Source organism: Perognathus longimembris, chromosome 5 (assembly GCF_023159225.1).
Source record: "Perognathus longimembris pacificus isolate PPM17 chromosome 5, ASM2315922v1, whole genome shotgun sequence".
Classification (NCBI taxonomy): domain Eukaryota; kingdom Metazoa; phylum Chordata; class Mammalia; order Rodentia; family Heteromyidae; genus Perognathus; species Perognathus longimembris.
This window is the reverse complement of record NC_063165.1, coordinates 41,285,985-41,311,282: the sequence shown is the minus strand read 5'-3', so window position 1 is coordinate 41,311,282 and position 25,298 is coordinate 41,285,985. Positions and strand designations below refer to the sequence as shown.

General features: G+C 37.6%; 1 protein-coding gene across 4 annotated transcripts in view; it reads right to left on the bottom strand.

The window, feature by feature from the left end:
• Positions 1 to 268: 268 nt before the first annotated feature.
• Positions 269 to 25,298, bottom strand: part of Gramd1c (GRAM domain containing 1C) — a 73,147-nt gene continuing 48,117 nt past the window's right edge. For 2 of the 4 annotated variants that reach the window (XM_048346639.1, XM_048346642.1), the window contains exons 8-17: positions 24,299 to 24,461; positions 16,936 to 17,073; positions 15,098 to 15,216; positions 11,861 to 12,003; positions 9,590 to 9,693; positions 7,999 to 8,175; positions 6,782 to 6,839; positions 3,638 to 3,748; positions 3,296 to 3,401; positions 269 to 1,660 (exon numbers count right to left, since the gene is read on the bottom strand). In XM_048346639.1, the coding sequence (XP_048202596.1) occupies positions 1,580 to 1,660; positions 3,296 to 3,401; positions 3,638 to 3,748; positions 6,782 to 6,839; positions 7,999 to 8,175; positions 9,590 to 9,693; positions 11,861 to 12,003; positions 15,098 to 15,216; positions 16,936 to 17,073; positions 24,299 to 24,461 (1,200 nt within the window). In that variant the 3' untranslated portion in view covers positions 269 to 1,579. The remainder of the gene's footprint in view (positions 1,661 to 3,295; positions 3,402 to 3,637; positions 3,749 to 6,781; positions 6,840 to 7,998; positions 8,176 to 9,589; positions 9,694 to 11,860; positions 12,004 to 15,097; positions 15,217 to 16,935; positions 17,074 to 24,298; positions 24,462 to 25,298) is intronic. The other 2 variants (XM_048346641.1, XM_048346640.1) reach the window with 2 other exon arrangements.

Here is a 25,298-nt window from a genome sequence, read left to right as displayed (position 1 = left end):
CTTGAGCAAAAAGAAGCCAGGGACAGTGCTCAGGCCCTGAGTCCAAGCCCCAGGACTGACAATAATAATAATAATAATAATAATAATAATAATAATAATTAATAAATACATAAAAATAAAAACAGACCACTAGCTGGGCACCATCTAGCCACTAGCTACTCAGGAGGCTGACATCTAAGGATCATGGTTCAAAGTCAGTCCAGGCAGGAAAGTCTGTGAGACTCTTATCACCAATTAACCAACAAAATGTCATGAGTGGAACCGTGGCTCAAGTGGTAGAATGCCAGCCCTGAACAGAAAAAGCTATGGGGCAATGTCCAGGCCTTGAGTTTAAGCTCCAGTTCTAGCACAAAGCAGAACAACAACAACAACAAAAAGCCTGGGCTTATGTCTCACACCTTCAGTCAGTAAACTTACTTGGGATATGCATTTACCAAAAGTATTTTAAGAGCTAAGGTTTATGTCTGACTTATAACTTACTAAGAACATACAATACACACATTATACATGCATATAAAAAGAATGAAATCAATTCATAATGACTAAAAGTAACACACAAACTCTTTTCAACCAGATAAATCATTTCCATTATGAAAGATTGCTAAGATGAATTCGAGCTTAATTCAAAGATGTATGTGATCTGTCATTAAGTGCTCAATTTTAACATACTTTGGTTTTGTATCAGAAGATGGCTCATCATTTTGAGCCTTAGTGTCCCACACATTGTTTTTCCTAAACTGCCTCTTTTTTTTCTTTTTTCTTTTTCTGCCAGTCCTGGGGCTTGGACTCAAGGCATGAGCACTGTCCCTGGCTCTTTTTGCTTAAGGCTAGCACTCTACCACTTGAGCCACAGTGTTACTTCTGGCTTCTTCTATATATGTGATGCTGGGGAATTGAACCCAGGGCTTCATGTATGCGAGGCAAGCAATCTACCACTAGGTCATATTCCAAGCCCCCCTCTTCTATTTTTTTGATAAATGAAATAGATCATCTCATTTCTGCTGCCTAAATAAAAAAGAACCATTTCTCTCATAAAGATACTGGCTAAAGAACCTTTCTGATAAAAATGATCAACATGCAGATTCAAAAGGGTTAACTATTGAATTTGCATGCTAAATAAATAAAACACACAATATTTACAAGGTACAAATGTAGTAATGTTGTAAAAACCAATCCTTTGGAATTAGTAGTGATTAAGAGGCTTCTTTTATCTACCATAACAGTGTATGAAAAACATTCATTCAGCACTGACAGATACATTTAAAGCATCAAACTTCAAGCCTCACCACAGAAAAGAAGCTCAATTCAGTCTCCTTTTCTTTTTGTATCACAGATTTTCAACTCCAGAATGTATTTCATGGTTCACTGGAGAAATTCACAGTTTAAAAATATCTATAGGAAGTAGAAGAATAGATTCAGGAAGCTATCAGAGAATAATTATCAAGTAAATGTTATTTAAAAGAATGCTTGAATTAGAAATTCCAAGAAGAAAAAGTGGCAATATTCCTATGATGATTAAAATCCTTCATCTTGTTTTGTTTTAGTTCCTGGTATCTCTAATGTTTCAGTCTTAAGATCACTAGCTTTCAACAGCCATGCCAGTCTTGTTCTTATTGAGTAGATCGAAGGTTTTCTGAAGCATAATAAGAGAGCTCTTGAGCTGCAAAGAAAATTAAATTTCAAAATCAGATTTTTACAATTTTCTGGTTTTATGCTAAAACTGTGTTTGATTATAAATTTGTGTTTATACCAATGCCTACATGGAACAATATAGAACACCAAATTCTTTTCTTTTTTCCTCTTTATTTGGTGGTCCTGGGGTTTGAAATCAAGGAATTGTACTTGGTAAACAAGCATGCTACCACTTGAGCCATGCCCCAAGATATAGGGCTTTAGTATATTTTTCAGGCTCTCAGGTTTTTTTCCTTCCCACTTTGCCTCCCAGCTTTGCTCCCATCCCCTGCATACTCTGTACCCCATTACTCAACTTTATCCCAGCCCCAGAGGAACGGGGCCAAGGACCAAATGACCAGAGCCTGAAATCCAAACTGTGAGCCCAAATAAGTCTTTCATCCTTTGTTATTCTCAGTATTTTGTCATATTATGACCGCTGACATCTAAATAATAAAAATGGTAAGAAGTCAGAAGAGAACATAGAGGGCAGAAATCACCAACTACATAACTGAAGAAAGTTCTCAGAATTACAGAGCATTTTAGAATCATACTCAGAACCCTGATAACAGAATTCTGATATCAACCCTGAGCACCAAAAACAATGAGAAATGCCTTCAAATCCTGAAGAAACATTTTCTCATCTAGAACTTGATCTGCCACCAAACCATTAAGCTAGGTAGAAGGCAGTCATTTTTCTTTTTTTATCTTCTTCAGATACTTGAACTCTTCCAAACATAAGCTACTTAATAAGTGTGCTTCATTAAAAGAAGGTAAGGGTTTGCATGTGGCTCAGTGGTAGAGCACTTGCCTAGCATGCCTGAGGCCCTGAGTTCCATTCCCAACATAGCAAATAGGAGAAAGAAAAAGGGGAAAAGAAACTAAGAAAGGGAAACATGAGAAGCAGAGGAGAAGACAACAGGAACACCAGCATGATATCTGTGGAGCTGGCATAGAGAACCTCAGGCAGGACCTGATGAGTTGGTCAAAAGGCTCTACCAGTGACTAATGTTTCTGATGGGATTTTAAAACACAATTAGGAGATAAAAAAATTTATAAATAATACTGACAAAATTAATACAGTGATAGGTAATTTAAAGGACAGCCAAAAGCATAGACAAGGTCATCTTAGTGACTGGAATAGCTAACTTGGTCAAAACAAAGTAAACATGGGTATTATTGGAACCAAAATTATGTTAAACTTCATTGGGAAGATGGTAGGAATCTGAAATGTCTAAGAGTGGAAGTGAGAAAGAAAACCACATCCTTTTCTATAATAGAAGACAAAAGATAAAGTCTGAAAGTGGAAAACCATGAAGAATCAAACACATGCTTGTTTACACAAATTGAAAAGGACAAAACAATAAACTAAGCCTTACATATTATCATTGGGAAAGGAATTGCAAGAAGGTTTTAGGATCACCATTTTTCTGAACAGACCTGTGCAACAACTTAATCCTTCATGCGATGAAGTGGTTTTCATTAAAAAAAATAAAACTAAAAAGCAGATGGGTTGAGGGGTCTACATTCTGCAAATAATGTGGTAAATATTCTCTCATAACCAGAGGAACCAATGCACTAGTACCCAACAGTGCCAGATCCTGCAAGGCGAAGGTTGGTATACCTGTTCCAGCATCAGTATGGAATCTTGAAGCACTCCTTTTAAACGATGGGCTTGATCTTTGCTCTTTTGAATATGTTCTGTTCTTGAGGTCCTATCAGAGGCCAAACTGGAAGAAAAATAATAATATCTTCAAAATCAAGAACAGCTTCTGGTCTTCACTTACAGAACTTCTTGAGCACCCCAAATTGCAAACAAAACATTGACTTAAACAAAAAAGAAAGAAAGAAAAAGCTATTGTGACTGTTGTTAGCTGACCAGAATTTCTGAAACTGGAATTTGATTTTCTGTAACTGAAAAATTATTGAAGTTATGTGGTGAAGACAGTGGAGAGGAGCTACTTACTTTAATGATTTCTCTTCTTGTAGATGGAGACGGTAAAAGGACTGAGCAGCATATTCTATCTTTGACAACTTCATAAACAATGTCACATTCAACAAAACTAAAAACAGCAAACTAGACAGAGCAAATGATACCAAGTTAATCCATACATATCCAGACTTCAGACATTGCTAACGCGGAATACACATGCAAGCCAGGTGGGGGAATATATGACTGTAATCTCAGCACTCCAGAGGTGGTAGGAAGAGGAAGATAACAACTCTGGGGCCAGCAAGGGCTAGACTTTGTCTCAACACACCTCTCTCCCCCCACCAAAAAAGAGAACAAAATATATGTATAAACACAAAAAAGTTTCAAAACTGTACATTATCTAAAATGTTGTTCAGTTCACCCTATTTTATTGTATTGTGTGCATGTTAAAGAAAAGGATAGAAAGTCTATTTGTGTACATCCTTGAATGGATTGGGCTTGTTGCCTACATCTTTCTGTCTGCTGGAATCAAAGCCAGTGTTGCTGTGTGACCCCCAGCTTAGAAATATACCAGGTAAGCTTTCAGAATCTATTTTGGGTACTTTGGCTCAAGCAATTACACACCCATAATGCTGCATTTCAGAAAGGAAATGAAGATCGATATGAAGCTGATCTTAGGAAGATCTTATTCCCACTAGAAACAAAAAAACTTTTTAAGTATTCAGCAATATGTTTTTTTTTCTTGCTCATTTTGGACAAAATATCAATCCTAAATATACACTAATGATGTCAAATACAAAATTTTATGCTAAAGTACAGTATTGGTTTTCACAGCAGCTTTTCAACTGAAAAAGTAGATATACCCACATGTAAATAAATATGTAAGAAGGGTAATATCTTGCTATTTAATTTTTTCTGTTAAAATATTTTCTTCCCTATGAGTGTGGAGGGAGGGAAAAACTAGGAGAGTAAATGAAGAAGTGACATTATCCAAAAAGAAATAAACTCCGCACCTGAATTATGTAACTGTAACCTCTGTGTACATCACCTTTATAATGACAATAAAAAAGCAAAAAAAAAAATCCAGTACTTCAAAACACTATTTACTTGCCTTTAAATATACACATATATTGGGGCTAAAGGTGTAGCTCAGTGGTAGAGTAACTGCCTACCATATTCAAGACCCTGTATTCAATCCCCAGGAACATACACATACATACACTGTATATGTATTTATGTATTGTGTACATATATATGTATGTATATATGTATATTTCACCTTTACCCATCAAGAAAAAGATTTAAGAAAACAATTTAGGGCTGAGGATATAGCCTAGTGGCAAGAGTGCCTGCCTCGGATACACGAGGCCCTAGGTTCGATTCCCCAGCACCACATATACAGAAAACGGCCAGAAGCGGCGCTGTGGCTCAAGTGGCAGAGTGCTAGCCTTGAGCGGGAAGAAGCCAGGGACAGTGCTCAGGCCCTGAGTCCAAGGCCCAGGACTGGCCAAAAAAAAAAAAAAGAAAACAATTTAAGGGTAACAAAAACATCAAATCTGTGAAGCTATGGTACTGAAATGGTATAATGGTATATGGTATAATGATCACATTTCAATATTTGAGCATAAATTTCTGCCAAGTAATGCAAAAACAAAAAACAAAAAACAACCCTGGTTTTTGAAGATCAAAATTGTCATAGCAAACTGATTTAAAGAGAACAACAAAGTTTTTTTTAAAATAAAACTCAAAGGAATAACAAATATTTTCTATATCCTGAAATCTGTAAGAAAAAAGTAGTGCATATAATAATTTTATGCAATATTACTACACATAATGTATCACATCGAGTCAGACCATTTTTTTTTTTTTTTTTTTTTTTTTTTTTGGCCAGTCCTGGGCCTTGGACTCAGGGCCTGAGCACTGTCCCTGGCTTCTTCCCGCTCAAGGCTAGCACTCTGCCACTTGAGCCACAGCGCCGCTTCTGGCCGTTTTCTGTATATGTGGTGCTGGGGAATCGAACCTAGGGCCTCGTGTATCCGAGGCAGGCACTCTTGCCACTAGGCTATATCCCCAGCCCGAGTCAGACCATTTTGACTGGAACTATCTCAAATTTCATATAGGGCCACGTAGATATAAGCGCTCTAACTATAACTGGCTCTGTAGATTCCCATAATGTTCCCTAAGATTTAGAATAATTGCCCTAGTGTTTCTCACCATGTGATACTCAGAACACTTGCATCAGAATGATCTGGGGTGTGTGCTTTAAAATATTGGTGCCTGGATCCTAAGTCAAGACTTACTGAACCATACTGTGTGTATATATTATTAAACACACATATATGAATATGTTTATGGAATATTTCATTAAAACCTATGATAATGGGCTGGGAATATGGTCTAGTGGCAAGAGTGCTTGCCTTATATACATGAAGCCCGTGGTTCGATTCCTCAGCACCACATATATAGAAAGCAGCCAGAGGTGGCGCTGTGGCTCAGGTGGCAAAGTGCTAGCCTTGAGCAAAAAAGCCAGGGACAGTGCTCAGGCCCTGAGTCCAAGCCCCAAAACTGGCAAAAAAAAAAAAAAAAAAAAAAAAAAACCTATGATAGTACCGCAAAATTTATTAAAAATAAAAACATTGGTTCAGTATGTATTCTAAAATTCTGAAAATCAGAAATCTTACATAAGACTTGTATGTTATTTATTGTGTCATTTACCAATACTTGGAATGAACAAGTTAATTTTATATCTGCTCTAGAGTTAAACAACGTTCCTATATGAATAGTGATACCTGGTTAATTGTATTTTTTCACTGATTATCTGAACTGAACATCTTTCTTTTGAGGTCTTTCATGTAATGTGAAATCTCCCTTCCTGATCCCTTGCTCAGGGACTCTAATATGTAAATGCTATTGTATTTGAAACATCAAATCCATTTATTTATAGTTCATATACAGTACAATGATGGATTTGTGTAAAAAATGATGGATTTTTATATATTTAGTTATTGATGTACATACAACCTTATAAAAATCTATCAGACTGAAACCTATAAAACTGCTTATTTTGTAGTCCAACATTGGTTATATTTCTACCCAAATGCATCTGAATTCTTTTGGGAGCTGGTCAAAGGTAAATGAAGACAAAAGCAAAAGAGGCATTCAAACAAAAATACTTACAAAAAACTCATCATCACAATAAGAGCCATGTTACAGCTTTCCACTTCTTTTTTCTTTCCTGAAGATCACAAAAGACTGAATTGTAAGACTGTAAATAACACTAATAATTTAATATTTACTTGGAAATAACTGGGAAAATTATTTGTAAAGACATAATGACTTAGGGTAACACTCTCTCTTTACCTCTTTTTGGATTTCTAATATCCTAGCATAGTATGAAACAAATACACAGTGAGAAAACATATAGCAATCCCTCAAATTGGAGTATATTACAAGTTCATTTACTCTTGATAAAAGATTCTATGCATCATGTATGACAGATAACCAAGTACTATCTCTGCAAATCGTACTTGAGCTGGTTTATGTACAGTGCCTCTCCTTTAAAAATTATCCTCACCATACAGTACTAGCCATGAGCAAAAATAAGCCAGGGACAGTGCTCATGGCCTGAGTCCAAACCCCACGACTGGCAACAAAAACAAATAAACAAAAATTATCCTCACCAGTCACTATTGCCTAAGCTTTAAATTCCAAAATTAAAGAGCCATTAATCTTAAACAGTAAGTCAACATATTTAAGCTAAGACATAACCTAAAGAAGTTTTGATAGTATACAGAAGGTGTGACAGCAGAAAGAGGGAATTACAGTTAGTTTAAAAGGCAAGATGTCTTCGAAATTGAAAGTTGGGATAATAAAAGCCAACTTCCATTTTTGCAGTTTTCCTTAGCTGGCCCAGACAGTAAGAGTAACACTGACTGTAGATGCTAGGCAGGAAAGTAAATGAGTGAGGCAGTACAGGGAGAAAGGTGTGTGTCAGGGCAGAGGCCAGCTGGGAAAGACAGTCTAAGGGGCAGTTGCAAGGAAGTTCCAACCAATGCTATATGAAGGGATCTGGGTAACAGGGCTGTTGGCTGTGAGACTTTATTGAAAACATTCCATTTTTAAAATGCTGTATAAGCCAATTAAAACACTGTTATTAACCTGCCAGTTATATGCCTGCCAGTTTCAATCTCCTCTTTATTTTTCAGTAGTAGTAGTAGTATTTAAGGAACTCAGGGCATGATAAAGATAACCAAAAAAAGGTGGGAGGGAAAGAGGCAGACCTTTTCAACCTATCTTATAAACAGAAGGCATCTTCTGCTTCCTAGAACTAAGCTAAAATATTATATCTGTTCATGATACAGGTAGTAACAGAGAGTACAGGCAGTAAAAGCTACCTATATTATCGCCTTTTGCCTCCAAGCCCATATCTCCAGACGAATGCTGAGAAGAAAGCCTAGGGACTGCTTCTGCTGTTCGGTTGAATGTCCTCCTTCTCCTTCTCAGCCCACTAAGTTTTCCAGGCTCCTCAACGGACTGATTTAAGACAGATTCTTCCAGTAACAAATCTGACTCTAAGAAGGAAAAGTTTTTTCTTAATTAAGATATAGGATAATCATCTCAATGATATGATACAAACATGTTTTTTAATTGTTTAAGCTACGATAACTTTAATTATTCCTTAGGTTCTTATGGCCATAATTCAAACTTTACTCTTAATGAAAAGCTTGAGAGAGTACAATGACCCTGAAATAAGGTTTATTATTTTAGGAAGAATGTATATTAATAAATGATGGGATCACCAGGGCAAATTTGCCATGTGCTTTATCAAATATTAATGTAATGCTTTCATTTATGGAAACAACAGTCTACAGTCTGCCTACTTACATGGGAGGAATCATTAGAAAGATTTCTAAGCTGGGTGGTGGGCTGGGATGCAGCTCAGTGGCAAAGCGCTTGCCTAGCAAGTGCAACGTCCTGGGTTCGATCCCCAGTACCAAAAAAGAAAACACAAAAAAATACAGTTAAGCTAGGTGGTGATCCTTGTCTAACTCAAAGGAAGGAGTGGAGTACAAAAGTTCTGTCAATTAGGATTAGAAAGAAAGGAAGCATGAGTAAAGAAATATCCTCATTTTGTCATTTATTTCAACCACTTTATCACCTAGTTTTATTTTATTTTATTTTTGTGGGCATTGGAGATTGAACTCTAGATTTCATGCTTGCTATCACCCAGAAAAGCTTATTTTTCCAGTGGCCAGACTAACTCTTGAGTTTCATTTTCTTTGTACTTGCCCAAAGAAACAGCCATGAATAAGGACATTGCCAAAGGAAGAAAGATTAAGAAAATAAATCAACAAGTTAATGTAATTCCTTAATCTATCCTAAACTGACTGACCTGCAGCTCTTCCTCACCTATGAACTATGTTCATGTATGTAACTCATTTCCTCAAGTGTATATATGAAGAACTAACTAAAGAAAACATCTTTATCACTTCCCCACGGATATATCTGCATCTGTACTTGTGGATGCTATTGTTGCTCCGTGGACTGCATATGCCCGGGAAAGGTACATCCAGATCCTAGCCGTCACAAAGATGCTATGTAATACCTTACTGCAGAGAAACGGAGTACGGCAGCTCTTAACTGTGTGAACTTAGAAAAGTCACTTAGCTATGTTGTGTTTCCATTTCCTCTGTACTAATATGGAAAAACTACTTCACACAATTGTCATGAATATGAAGAAATGAGCTGATATTAAGAAAGTACATAAGTTTGGATATAATAAAGCACCATATAAGTGTTTGTTAGACAAAATTAAAAGTTTTGAAATCGCTCAATCTATAGGTCAAGACAGGAAGTTGAAACCATTTCAGTGAGTCATTCCAATACTATCTACTGGCTCCTACTATGAATCCAAATGGAGAATCAATCCATTTTGTTAATAAGTGCAATCTTGATTAAAATAGATGCATCAAAAACTTTACAAACCAAGCTGTTTGAAATAGTTCTCCAATGAACCCCAGGAATTTTTCTCAATTAAAGATTTGACAAGGCCCCATGGCTGTTTTCTGTATTTCACATCTGTGGAAACTCTAAAAGGATGAGAAAGGAAGAAGAATATTTATTTAAAGATATACTTCAGTTATATTAATATTGCAACTAAATGTAAGATAACATTCCATGGAAGGCCAAAAGGATTCCAATTTATTAAGGTCATAAAAGTTTGTGCACTGAAAATGACTCCTTAAAAAATAAAGCTACTATGAGCTGTTAGCAATTTCTTCAAATTTTCCTTTTAAGTACTCCTTTAATTTCCTTTTCCTAGCTCTAAACATTCTTTCTTAAATAACCATTAGAACCCAAATAAATGCTAAATGTCTTAAATGTTCAGTATAAAAATTCTTCAGTGTAAAAATATAAATAATAAATAATAAAATAATAATAATAAATAAATAAAAGTAAAAATTAAAAACACTTCAGTATAAAAATACTGGTCACCCATTAATTGAAATTAAGCGAATTAACTAAGAACAGGCCAAACATACAATGGCCATTACTCTTTAAAAAATCAACATGCCTTATTTCCCACTGCTGCTGAGTCAGCTACTGCTCACCATATACTCCTCCAAAATCACAGACACCTCCACTTTTTTTTCTTTATTGTCAAAGTGAAGTACAGAGGGGTTACAGTTTCATATGCAAGGCAGTGAGTACATTTCTTATCCAACTTGTTGCCTCCTCCCTCATTTTTCCCCAGCCTCCCACTTTCCCTCTTCGCCCCCATGAGTTGTACAGTTGGTTTACACCAAATGGTTCTGTAAGTATTGCTTTTGCAATGGTTTGTCTAAGTAAAGTGAGCCACCTCCACTTTAAAAAAAAATAATTACTTATTTATTGTCAAAGTGATGTACAGAGGGGTTACAGTTTCATATGTAAGGCCATGGGTACATTTCTTGTACTATTTGTTACCTCCTCCCTCATTCCCCTCTACCCCCTCCCCCTGTCCCTCTCCCCTCATGAGTTGTTCAGTTGGTTTACATCAAATGGTTTTGCTTTTGGAGTCATTTGTCTTTTTATCTGTTGTCTCTCGATTCTGATATTTCCTTTCACTTCCCTAGTTCTAATACCAGTATATACAGTATCCAGGGTACTCAGATGAGATACAGTGATAGGAGGGGACAACAACAGGAAGGGAATACAAGAGGATCATCAACAAAAAAAGCTATGGTTTCACATGGCATGTTGAAAGTAATTACAACAGTGATATAACACTCATTTCCATAACATGGAGTTCATTTCACTTACCATCATCTATGTGTTCATAAGGGCATAGCTATTGGGCTCTTGTGATCCTCTGCTGTGACTAGCCTAAATCTGTGCTAATTATTCCCTATGAGAAAAACCATAGAGTCCATGTTTCTTTGGGTCTGGCTCACTTCACTTAGTATAATTTTTTCCAAGTCCTTCCATTTCTTTATGAATGGGACAATGTCATTCTTTCTGATAGAGGCACAAAATTCCATGTGTATATGTACCCTATTTTCCTGCACTCATCTACTGAGGGGTATCTGGGTTGGTTCCATATTCTAGCAATGATAAATTGTGCTGCGATGAACATTGTTGTGCTGGTGGCTTTATATGTGCTCTTGTTTGTAATCTTTTGAGTAGATGCCTAAAAGTGGGACTGCTGGGTCATAGGGGAGCTCTATGTTTAGCCTTCTGACCACCTCCACTTTTAAAGAAGTCCACCTGACTAGTTCTGGCCAGTGGAACTGTGAGCTCACTTCCATAGCTTTCTCTTCCTATGGCAGTGAGCCATACTTGTTCTGAATTATGTAGCTCCAGGATGGCAAAGACTCCAATCAACTGGCATCCTACCCATCTTCTAACCACTACTGAGATGTAACTAAAACAGGAAATAAAGCTTTGTTGCTGTTGGCTCACTCCTATAATCCTAGCTACTCAGGAAGCTGAGATCTGATGACTGCTGTTCGAAGCCAGTCTAGGCAGGAAAGTCAGTGAGACTCTTATCCCCACCTATCCACCAAAAAAAAAAAAAAAAAAAATAAGTGGAGCTACCTTAAGTGGTAGAAAGAATAAACTAAGGGACAGCGCCCAAGTCATGAGTTCAAGTCCCAGTACAGGCACACACATGCATATACATACAAAAGCTTGGTTGGGTAAAGGCTAAGAATTCAGGAATAATGTTACAAGTGCATAACTCAACCTACTCGAACACACTAATTTTCCACAGCTTACCTCAGCCTGCATTTCTGTCTTGCAGATTGAATGATGCAGTATCTGTTTAGGGTATAGAAGTAATCATGGTAGGGGACATCATGTGTCAGAACCTCCGCATCTACGATGTAAAATTGTGCTTCCCGGCTTTCTTTATAGAGTGTCTGGCAAAACAAGATTTAAAAGTCACATGTACATTTTAAATATTTTATAAGTTTCTTGGCAAGTTAAATCTATATACTACAATGGCTTCTAAGAAATTACAAAACATATGAGAAGTCTATTACCAAGCTAGAGGAAAGACCATCCAGATAGGCTGTGCTGTCTGTCCATGAATTGAAAAAGTAGAGATCTACAGAAACAGATATGCTGCCGCTTGCCATTTCATTATACAAGTAAATATTCACTTAAGCATAAAGAGGGGAAAAGAATCACAATACATATTCATTTATGTCATATTTTATTAGCTTATAAAAGTTGCAAATTTTAAAAAAGCTGACCATTCAAAACTCAGAGGGCTAGGGGTATAGCTCAGTGGTAGAATATTTGCCTAGCATGGGTAATCCTGGGTTTGATTCCTCAGCACCATAAAAACTGTTTTAAAAAATTCAAAAATCAATAATATTAAGCACTTTACCCAAAATTCATTGCAGTTTCACAAAACCAACTTTCACCAAAAAGAGCAAAAAGTTGCCAGGTGTCAGAGGTTTGCACCTATAATCACAACTACTTAGGTGACTGAGAAAGTGAGGTTCACAGTTCTGGGACAGGCCAGGCAGAAAAATTCACAAGATCCCTTCTCAGCTGAGAGCTGGGCATGGGAGTGCATACCTGTTATACTGGCTATGATGAAAAGCTTAAAATAGGCAGATTGAAGTCCATGCACAAACAGCCTCAGCCAGAAGCAAGACTGTCTAAAAAGTAATGTATATAAAAAAAAATGGCAGAGCACTTGCCAATCAAGCACAAGGTCTTGAATTCAAACACCAGTACTGCCCCTCAAAACAAATAAGTATGTGGGAGGAGGGGGTAACAAGACACTACATGACTTTCTGTAAACAGAACCTACATAGCTAACACCTAAACCTTTCTCATGTTAACTACTCCTTTTCCATAAAGATTCACATGGTTATCAGAGTTTCCTATATCAAAAATACCTAACTTCTCTCCTATCTCTGACAATCTTAAAAAAAGAAAGGTAAAAGGTAAAGAATGCCATCCTTTTTATCATTGATGAACAAAACTGAAACAGTACAGATGCTAATAGGAATTTGGATTATACTTCAAATTATTCTTCAACACAAATTAGCCAAACACACAGCACTCTAAGACAGTACCCCACTGGGCAAGCCAGAGAAGCATTCCATAGCTATGTTTAAGTTTTAAGACCTCATCGTCTTTGCTGTCACACCAGACATCCAGTAATTTGGTCCTCACCATTGACAAAATCCTGTCAATCAGATTTTATAAGTGTTCCTTATTAAATCTTCTACTATGAAAAAGTGTAAGTATACATAAGAGTAGAAATGAACATAACCATCATGAGCTCATCATTACCTTCAATAACTACTGCTGGTCTTGTTTCAGCCTAGGCACCAATTTAACTTTCCTCATAAAACCTTTACATATCTATTGATTTTTCACTTTATCACTTTTAAAAATAATTAACATGAGCTGAGTGCCAGTGCTGAATCCTAGCTACTCAGGAAGCTGAGATCTGAGGATCGTGGTTCAAAGCCAGCCCAGGCAGGAAAAGTCTATGAAACTTATTTCCAATTAACCAGAAAAAGGCCAGAAGTGAATGTGTGGCTCAAGTGGTAGAGCACTAGCCTTGAGTAAAAAAACAAAGCTAAAAGACAGTGTCGGAGAGAGAAGCTGCCACCTGAATAAGGTGCAGATGCCATGTAGCTCCCTCTCCCGTGGGAACTATGGCCCCACTAATAAACCTCCTTATGAACCTTCTTCTCCTGCCTGTGATTATCTCCGCATGGTCCTCTGGGATGGCCAATACCTATGCTTTCATTGGTGCCAAACCCGGGATAGGCCCCCCGGTGGATTTGCTCCCCATTTCTGGGGGGTCCAAGCTGCCTCTGGGACCTATTCTGCTGTCCTAAGCCCACCCAGATGACCACCGAAGTAACTTCTCTTGACTGAGCACTCTACTTCCATCCACCACAACAATCTAAAAATTTGCCCTCACACCCAGGGATAATATCCCTCACCGAGGTCGCCACCTGGGAACTTGCAGTTCAAGGCCATCCTCTTACTACACTGCTGTGCCCATCGTAGATCTGGACCCTGAAGACCCCAGCCCCAGGGACTCCTTGATGTGCCCAAGCTGCAGGAGGTAGCCAGAGGACACCAGACACCCATTAGCCTTGATAACCATATTGTGGAAATGATGAGGACTTTTACCAACCAAACTGTCAAATAGTTCTTAGGCGGTACCAGGCCAAATAACAAATCAGGGACCCCTGACTACTTCGCCCCTTTTCAGCAGGAAGTAGTTCCAGAAGAGACAACCTCCGCCCATATTCCCGACCTGGTAGCTCTCCTCTGTTATTAATAAACAACAAATGGGGGAATGTTAGCATTTCCCTAGCCTCAGGTCCTCAGCTCCTCCCACTAGCCCCCAGATTCATCCATACCTAATGAGCCACTCCTACTCACTACCTAACTTCTTCCCCCTTCACCCCCAGAGAGAGAGAGAGAAGCTGCCACCTGGATAAGGTGCAGATGCCATGTAGCTCCCTCTCCCGTGGGAACTATGGCCCCACTAATAAACCTCCTTATGAACCTTCAAAAAAAAAAAAAAAAGACAGTGTCCAGACTCTGAGTTCAAACCCCAGTACTAAAAATACAAAAAATATAATACCTAACATATGCTTGCATATATAGATATAGGGCTTAAGATGTAGCTCAGTAAGTGCTTGCCTAATATGCAGGAGGCCCTAAATTCAATCCCTGCCATAAAACAAAATAGTTAATGATATTGTAATGTTATTGTTGCACTTCAGAATATTCCCCAAAACTCACAAATTTTTTTCTTAAACAGGTGGTTTGTTCAATTAGGATAAAGCATATTATGATTTATAGGTCTTGTAAGTTTCTTTTCATCTCTTTCATCCTATAAATGCCTTTCCTCCACTTCTCTTTTTTATCAGTTATGGTCCTGATTTGTTGAAACTGTCTTATAAACTGGCATCCTTTCTCTTGCACATGCCTGAGCCTTTTGGAATACTGACAAAGGTGACATACCTGCTTTTCCGTGGCAGCCGTACACTTCCCAGTAAGTGGATTATTAAGGACAATAGTGTAGGTCATCGTTCTCAGCTGATCTCCTGAAGATTCTACAGTCCAAGGGGTAGATACTACATCTAATCAGAGCCAACAGAAAACAAATGAATTGTAGAAATTTGAAGTCGGGTCTTTTAATGGAATTCAAGAGGGCTGGGAAAGTGGCTTCCTGGTAGAGTGCTTGCCGAGCATGCATGAAGCCCTGGGTTCGATCCCTTAGTACCACATAAAAAGAAAAAGCCAAAGTAGCACTGTGGCTCAAGTGGTAGAGTGCTAGCCTTGAACAAAAGAAGATCAGGGACACTGCCCAGGCCCTGAGTTCAAGTCCCAGAACTGGCAAAAAAAAAAAAAAAAGAGGGGCTAGGAATATAGCCTAGTGGCAAGAGTGCTTGCCTCGTATACATGAAGCCCTGGGTTCAATTCCCCAGCACCACATATATACAAAAGGCCAGGGCTGGGGATATGGCCTAGTGGCAAGAGTGCTTACCTCGTATACATGAGGCCCTGGGTTAGATTCCCCAGCACCACATATACAGAAAATGGCCAGAAGTGGTGCTGTGGCTCAAGTGGCAGAGTGCTAGTCTTGAGCAAAAAGAAGCCAGGGACAATGTTCGGGCCCTGAGTCCAAGGCCCAGGACTGACAAAAGAAAAGAAATACAACTCTGGGGATCAGGAGTGTGACTTGGGTGGTAGAGTTCCTTACTAACATGCACAAAGTCCTGAGTTCAAATCCCAGTATCACCATTTTCTTTTTCAAAAATGATACATAAGTTTAATGATCAGGTAAAGGTCCCAAGGACAGCAATATGGCTTAGAGTTACAAGTAGATTAAGGGAAAAGCTTCTGACTAATTCTGGGCCTATACACCTTGCAATGTGTCTATAATGGTTTAGTCTTGGACTTAGTCAGAAACTGTTACCAAAACTATTTTGTGATATCAAATAGTGGATATAATCATCCATGTTGAAGCCAAATACGAATCAGACAACAAATGCAGTTTTATTGCAAAAAAGCAAAAATGGCAGTATGACAAAGAGTAGGAGAAACACTAGATCTCAGTAACATAGGCAGGAACTCCCTGGAATGAAATTCCAGGAGCTTAGCAAATAGAATTAGCAAATGAATTGCCTCAAGCTTAAAAGTTTCTGCACAGCAAAGGATGTTAGTTTCTCAGCTGAAAAGATAGCCAAAACAATAGGAGGGTTGTCAGCTATATATTTAACAAGAGCCTAATAATCACAATGTGCAAGGAGCTCATAAAGCTAAACCTCCAAAGAATCAATAACCCAATTAATTAATGGGCAAAGGAGTCAAACAGGCACTTCTCAAAAGAAGTACATATGATCAATAAATATATGAAGAAATGCTCAACATCCCTGGTCATGAAGGAAATGCAAATCAAAACAGCATTGAGGTTCCATCTCACTCCAGCCAGAATGGTTGATAAGAATACGAACAATAACAAATGCTGGTGAGAATGTGGCCCAGTGGTTGTTCCTGTTTATATTCCACCAGTACCTGGTTGTTCCACAAAACCTTTTGAATTAGGTTCAATCCATCTGGATTATGTACATTTTGGATAAAGATAGTTTTAATTTTTACAAGGTCTGAACTGAACTGTAAGTAGTATCTACCTAATTTCACGTGTGAATTTGACCAAGCATTTATAGATTAACAAAATAAAATAAAATCATGTCTAATTTTTGCCGCAACCATGTAAGTCTATTTATATAGATAGGCTCAACCCTGTAATAATAATAGAAATCTTTTCATCTTTAGGTAAGAACAAAAGGACCAACCTATTATATTTCTAGAATTGACAAATCTCTGCATAAAGCAGGAATTAGTGAAGAGTAGCTCAAACATTCTCTCAGCACTGATCCGGAAAACACGGTTGATATAAAGTCTTCCTTGAAGGTCTTTCTCAGGAACATTTTCTGGACAAGCAGAAATACAAACCAAATGAGAACAGAAATTAATGAAAGGCAATTTTAAGGTTTGGGATTTTTTTGTGTGTTTTATTTTTGTTTGGCACAAAATGATTTTTTAAATGTGATTAGAATGACCAACATATTCCAAGATGCTATTAAAACCCCCAAAGTGGAATTATATACATATGTACCATGTATAATTACAGAGATTATATACATGTTTACCATATATAATTATAGATAAGTACATATGGTTACATATGCTTGATCATTTTCAATTGTTACAACCCCAAAGACACAAAAATATGTAACTGGAATGATATCAAACTTCTACAGAATGATGCTCAAAAATATTTCATAAATAACAAAAGCAACATTGAGATATGCAGGATGATACCTACCATGGCAATTAGTAGGTCCTGTCTTAGAAAGCTCAAATCAGTAGTAAATAGCACATCAGCAAGGGGTCCATTTCTGCAGTGGTCACTACTGTGCTCCCTGGATGTGTTAGTTAATGCCTACTTCTGAAGGACCAAGATTTCTGTATTTACAACCTATTCCCAACACCACACATTAAAAGAATAGGCAGGGCTGGGAATGTGGCTTAGCGGTAGAGTGCTTGCCTAGCATGCTCAAAGCCCTGGGTTCGACTCCTCAGCACCATGTAAACAGAAAAAGCTGGAAGTGGTGCTGTGGCTCAAGAGGTAGAGTGCTAGTCTTGAGGAAAAGAAGCTAGGGACAGTGCTCAGGACCTGAGTCTAAGCCCCAAGACTGGCAAAAAGAAAAAAAAAAAAAAGGCAACCCTCCAGAAAAGTATTTTTCAAAGGTAAACAATGCCCAATGAAATGCTACATTTACAATAGTGATGTTGTAAGCTACTGGCCACAAATAAAGCAGTACCTGATCACCTCTCTCACATCCTTGGAAACATTAGCTAGAGTAGCTCATACTTATACATAACTGACTATAGGTGAGGCACTGTGCTAAATACTGCACGCGCATTAACCTGTCTGGTCAATTCTCAGAATTACCAACAGTTCACCATGAGTGACTAGCCTGAAATTCCAGTGCCACAGTGCATAAACATAACCTCTTTTCATATTTTATTTTTTGTAGTATTGGGGTTTAAACTCAGGGCCTTAAACTCTTATATATTAAGCCACACCTCAGTCCTTTTGGTCTTTCATTTATTTTTAGTTTTGTTTTCTGTTTGCTTTACAGATAGGGTCCCATGCTTACCTGGTCTTAAACCATGATCTTCCGACCTCCACCTCCCATGTCACTAGGATTTCAGATGTAAAGCCAGATGTCTGGCTTTTTTTTTTTTTTTAATTGAATCTGTGAGAAAAGCTCTTCTCTATCAAAGTGGTTTGCTTCCCTTCTGTTAATCTTGAATTGCTTTTCTAAAAAGTTCCTGCTTTGGCCTAGTGGCTTGGCCTTTGTTAATATCTTTTCCTTCTGCGTTTCTCCTTGAATTTTAGTTACATCCATCCTTTTGTAGACTGTGGACCTGAGCTCAGCCAATGCAGGCAGAGGAACGGGGCTTGGTGGGTTAAGGATAAAAAGGGATCAGTCTTCCTGTTCTGTGTGTACCGTGTTTGCCAAATTTTTGGTTGATGGTGAACCCTTCTGCAGTGTGCCTTGCTGAGTTCCTTTCAGGTGGTAACCTTATTTCTACATGATTCCCCAAACATCTTGAACCATTTCTAATAGTATCACTAACTTTTTGTCCAGGCTGTCCTTGAACTGCAAAACCTCCTATTTCCATCTCACCTACATAACCTTTCTTTTATACTGACATAATGAGTTTAATTTAGAAGACAATCAAAATGAAAAAAAAAAAGACACATAGAAATTTGAGGCTGCTAAAACAAAATGTCGAAAAGAAATCTAGCATGAAATTGTAATGACTTACAGACAGGGATTACTCATGATTTCTAGAATTAGCTCCATCAATACAGAATAAAAAAGGTAACAAAATCCCCTCAAATTTCAGAAATAAAGCTCTAAGAATTGTCTGCGTAAGTCATCTGTCAGTATTCATCTATGGGATGCAGTCTAGTTAAATACAAGGACAATGATATACAAATCAGAAAAACCATTTCAGCTCTGGCTTCATCTCCAATGATTGCTATTTCTATCTCATTACATGATTCTGTTTCTCTTTTGCCACTAGGACAAAGAACTTACAGATACTAGGTAGATATTGATTTACCATTTCCTTACAACAATACTACATATGTAGACAAAAACAATTTGCTGCAATTTCCAATAACAGCCCTTCTGGTATAGGAATGTGGAAGTGAAATTAGGCAGTTTGCTAAGGGTTTGTGGGGTTAGTTCTCAGTTAGGTTTGGGAAACTGCTTTTACAAACTTAGAAGTAATGTTTGTTCACTGTAATAAATCATTCCAGTATTCACAGAGAAGCAAACAACGATAGGTGATTCTATGGATCCTGCTCTTTTCTTCATGGAAGCTGTCCTGATTTGTAATTATATTGGTGATTTACCCACTTGTTTATTATTTCTTTCCTGCACCTGACCAAGTTCTATGTGACAAGGGAACATGTTAATTTTAAACACCTATGTAACACCAGGGCCTGGCATATAAGGAATGTTTACTTTTGTATGAATAAATTACTAGTGAAAGTGCTGAAAAAAAATCTATTTTTAGGGGCTGGGGATATGGCCTAGTGGCAAGAGTGCTTGCCTCGTATACATGAGGCCCTGGGTTCGATTCCCCAGCACCACATATACAGAAAATGGCCAGAAGTGGCGCTGTGGCTCAAGTGGCAGAGTGCTAGCCTTGAGCAAGAAAAAGCCAGGGACAGTGCTCAGGCCCTGAGTCCAAGCCCCAGGACTGGCAAAAAAAAAAATATATATATATATATATTTTTTATAGGATTTCTAATTTGCTTTTTTTCTTTTCTTTTTTTTTTTTTTCAATTTTAGGACAATCCTAAGGATCCTTGTCTTGTTTCTATACAAGGAGCCAATACAAAATATTGCATTGTAATAAGTTATTATGTATAATATATTATGTATATGTGTGTATATATACATATATATAATGAAAATTTCCAGTTCTCATTTTTCTGCAAAGGAAATAATTTCAGTCTTCATCATTGCTAAATCTCCATATATAACATGTTTTCCTTATCCATTCATCAGTTAATGGGCACCCTAGGCTGATTCCATAACTCACTTATTGTAAATAGTTCTGAAATAATCATGAGTATGCCGGCATCTCTACAGTGAGCTGACTTTGATTCTTTTGGGTGTACACTCATAAATGGTACAACTGAACCATATGGCAGTCCTATTTTTTAGTTTTTTTGAGGAAACTCCATACCGACTTCCATCCTTTTCCCTACCACATTCTCACCAGCACTTAGTGTTTATTTTCTTGATAATGGCCATTGTGTCTGGAGTGAGATGGGAGTATCAATGTTGTTTTATTTGCATTTGTATAATGGGTAAAAGTAGTCAACATTTAAAATATATTTATTTAGCATCAGTTTGCCCAGAACTCACTTTTTAATTAATTAATTTATTGCCAAAGTGATGTACAGAGGGGTTACAGTTTCATATGTAACAGTGAGTACATTTCTTATCAAACTTGTTACCCCCTCCCTCACTTTTCTCCCACTTTCCCCCTCCCTAAGCCCCTTACCCCAGTTGTACAGTTGGTTTACAGCATATTGTCTTCTAAGTATTGGTGTTGCATTGGTTCCCCTTATAACTTTTGTCTCTCCATTTTGATGTTCCCCTTCCCTTCCCTAGTTTCAATAAACATATATACAATACCCAGGGTACCCAAATCAGTTACAGAGACATCAGGAGTAAAACCATGCCCCATTCATAAGGAAATGGAAAGACTTGGGGAAAAATCATATGAAGTGAAGTGAACCAGACCCAAAGAAACATAGACTCTATGGTTTCCCTCATTGGTAATAATTAGTACATGTCTAGGATAGTCCTAGCAGAAGATCACACAGTAGCTCAATAGCTATGTACATACGAACACATAAGATGATGCTAAGCGAAATGAACTCCAAGTTCTGGAAATAAGTGGTTTATCATTGTTGTTATTATTTTCAATATACCATGTGAAATTATGCCTTTTTCTTTTGTCTTTCTCCCTATGGTTTTATCCCTGATTTCACAGAACTCATTTTTTGAAGCATAGAAATATCTTTTGTTTGTTTGTTTTTGCCAGTTCTGGGGCTTGAACTTGGGGCCTGAGCACTGTCCTTGGCTTCTTTTTGCTCAAGGCTAACACTCTACCACTTGAGCCACAGTGCCCCTCTGGCTTTTTCTAAATATGTGGTGCTGAGGAATCAAACCCTGGACTTCATGTATACGAGGCAAGCACTTTACCACTAGGCCATATTCCCAGCCCAAGCATAGAAATATCTATAAAAAGAACTTTTCAATCATGGTGGGTTCTAAGTTGCCTATCAGTGGATCATCAAAGGAGGATTATGAAGATCATTAAAAATGATGCCTGACCAGGCAGATCCTTATCTAATGTTCTCTTATCTGGGCTTCAGCTAAACAGCATAGCAAGGAGACCAAATTGGAGGCCATTTCAGTTCCTTCCATAAGACATTTTACAGTACTCTGTTAAGTTCTGTTAGGGATACCTGAGTCTCCCAAAGTTATAGCACATGAAGGGTAGAAAAGGGAAAACAGAGATCTGCCCACAAAAAAAAAATTGAAATGCTACTGTTTTAAATAAGATGATGATGTTTAGCTTAAAGTGATCTGCCATTCATCCGGCTCTCTCTATACTCCCTCACCTATCTCCAAATCCCCTGGGACAGTTTACCTTTGATGTTTCCCATTTTCTCCCTGGTACACTTCCATTAAGTATCTTTGTAATTTTACAACTTTAAGGAATTTTTTTAATAGATTCCTTTTCATGTCCACTTGATAGCTCTGACAAGCTTGTATTTGGAACACTCTCAAGGAAAACAGAAATAGTTGAATTGTTTCCTAATGATAATTTAATAGAAAAAAATCATTATCCCACACACCTTAAGGAAACTAGAAGGCAGAGGACCACATAGAGCAGATAAATACCTAGGGCTTTCAAGGGCACCAACAAAGAGTAAACTGATCAGTGCTCACATGCAATGGGGAGACTCCAATGCTACTACTCTTTATTTCTAGACAGTTATTTCATTATTTCTACAAAGCTTTTGTGAGTTTTAACATTGTTCCTTACACAGCTTCTCACTGTTCTTACTTTTATGGGAACTCACTAATGAAACTATCTTTTTAGGCCCATTCTTGCAAAATAACAGGTGAGAAAGGAAAAAAACCCAAAACAACAACAAAAAAAACAAACCCTCATTTGGTGTCACTTATCTATTTGGCCACTGGGTGCCAGAGGAGATCTTCCTAAAGTCCTAAGTGTGTTCAGGCAGGGTATAACTAATTCCTGCCCTGCTGGAATGTTAACAACCCTAAATAATTATTTAGTAACTGCCCTTGATCCCTCCTATACTGACTTCAATGCCAATAATCTTGCAATTTAAAAATGAAAATTCATTCAAGTCTCAGCATAACTATAAGCCTGAGTTTATTGGAATGTATAGAAATGACAGAATATAATCTGGTATAGGGATTCCTTTAAACAACTGGCATTTATTTTTATTTTTAGCCAGAAAGAGAGTCTTCACCAGAAACATACTTTGCGGATCCCAATCCAGGACTTCTGTTTTCCACAATTAGACCATACATTTCTGTTGTTGAAGCCACACAGTCAGTTGAGTATTCTGATAATGCAGCCCATAATCACATAATAGCCCAGGCCTGGCCTTGAACTCATGATCTTCTTGCCTCAGCCTCCTAAGGGCTAGGATTAGAAACAGGCACGAGCACACCTGCTCTTCTTCCTAGATCTAGATGCCTACAGAAGCTGATGCTCTTCCAGGACCCATCTTCCCTTCCATTGGAGAGAAAAGTGAATACCTTCTGTGACTGATGGAAAGCCTTCAGTGCAGCAGTCCATGCACCTTTAACAAACACATACATGGCCTCTAACTCCAATATAAGAATTAAGCAAAACCTTTATCGATGTCATTTTTAATGCCAAGTGGAATATTATCCTTTGTCTCTGTAATAAATTTCCACTAGAACTGTCCTTCTGAAGGTGAGTTCAAATCAAATGGAATGCTTTTTAATTAAATGAGAATTGACTATTGTTTTAAATTTTAAATCCAGAAGTAATTATGATGAACTGTCCCTGTTCCTGCTTTCAAAAACTAATCCCATTATTCTACAACATAACCACAGTTCTATCTGCACACAGCGCTGAGTCCTCTTTAGGGTAATATCGGTGAGTGATTAAGAAACAAAAATATTTTCCTTCTGGAAATGGTGGGAATCTTTATTGCTTTTTGGAAGCAATCTGATCATTTAATATTCATCTCAGAACACACTCCTATCATGACTACTGTTTTTGCATTCATTACTATACCAAAATAAAACATAGACTTTAATCTTTGCTCAGGTGTCTTTAAAAAAAATTAATGGAGGTGGCTGGGAATTTGGCTTAGTGGTAGAGTGTTTGCTTAGCATGCATGAAGCCCTGGGTTCAACTCCTCAGCACCACATAAACAGAAAAAGCCAGAAGTGGTGCTGTGGCTCAAGTGGTAGAGTGTTAGCCTTGAGCAAAAGAAGCTCAGGGGTAGTAACTGAGGCTCCAAGTTCAAGCCCAGGACTGGCAAAAAAAAAAAAATGGAAGAAAAGAAGGAAGAACTGGAGGAGTATTTGCATTAAAGTGACACGGAGCTAAGAGATCTTGTCTAGAATCAATTTCAGTTTGTATAGTTAACTAGTTCTTATTCTTCCTAACAGCAAAATAAGGGGTAGCTCAGATCAGCAAATAGGTCATTCTACCTACAGAACAGAAGTGTTTTACAGGCAGGCAGAATTCTGAGATTTGCTTTTCCATGAATACTGCTCAACCTGAATTGACCTAATGCTTTCATTTATAAAAGCTAAATGTGATGGGAATATTCAAATTCCAGGCTCTAGGAGTAGAGATAGGTTAGATTTAGCTGTTTTTCTTCTGTTTTCTATTCTTCCATTCTGTTTCTAATTCCTTATAGGGTGAGACCATATCTAACACAACTAAATTCTCAAGCTGCCCACACCCAATACAAAGACAAATATTAAAATATATCTGACTTTCTATTTAAATTTATAATAAGCTCTTTACCTTCGTCCAGAGAATCTGAAGTGGTGCTTTTGTCCAGAGAAAGATATTCATTTTTATTCAAGTCCAGTGATTTTGATGGCATTCTATTTAACCTCCTTTCTGAAGTTAATAAAGGACTCCTTTTAATATGTTTCTCATCTTGGGGCTCCTCTTTGCCTAATCCCTAAAAGGAAAAAAAATACAGTTCAAAACTTAACAAAAAACAGACTTGAAGCTTAAATATTACAATGAGACTTTTATATCAAAATAAATTTCTTTCAAATACTGCTCTTTGTGAAAATCCTTATAGCATTGTGTTTGTAAAGATTAATCTATTTCCACTGTTGCCAAGTGAACCCATGAAACAATGCAATCCTGAACTCATCTTCTTGCATTAGAATGGTAGCAAATAATTAACATCACATGGCCAATGTAAGCAGAAGGGAAGGGGAACAGAGGAAAAAACAATCAGATCTTTGGGGTGTGCAAGGGAGAGCAGTCAAACCCAGTTAGTTTTTCAAGCCAATGGCTGTCCTATCATCTCTTGGAAGAAAACTCACCCATCTCTCAAAACCAGTAACTAAAGCAGAAAGGGAAACAAAATAGAGAGATAAAAGTTATATTAGGGTAGAGTGAAGATTCAAAGGGAAACTAATACTGTAAATTCATAACACAATTAATTGACTTTGCTGTCAAGAGATTCAGAGAGTAAGCATAAAAATATATTCAACATGCGATGCCATCTATAGTTTCCCAGAAACTGTAATAAAGATGTGTCATTTCTACAGTAAATCAAGTGTTATCCTTTGGAGTATGAATGCTATTGCTAGGTCAGTATTCAAGCAGACTAGGATTATAACCAGGCTTAGTACAGCAATGCAGAAAAATCTATAAAAAAAAGTGCACAATAAAGCACTGTCTGTGTGTTCGCTGGAAACAGCAAAAAGCATACACACAACCCTCCTCCTACTTCCTGCCCCAGGAGATTGTGAGCAGCACTGAACAGAGAAGACGGTCCAGA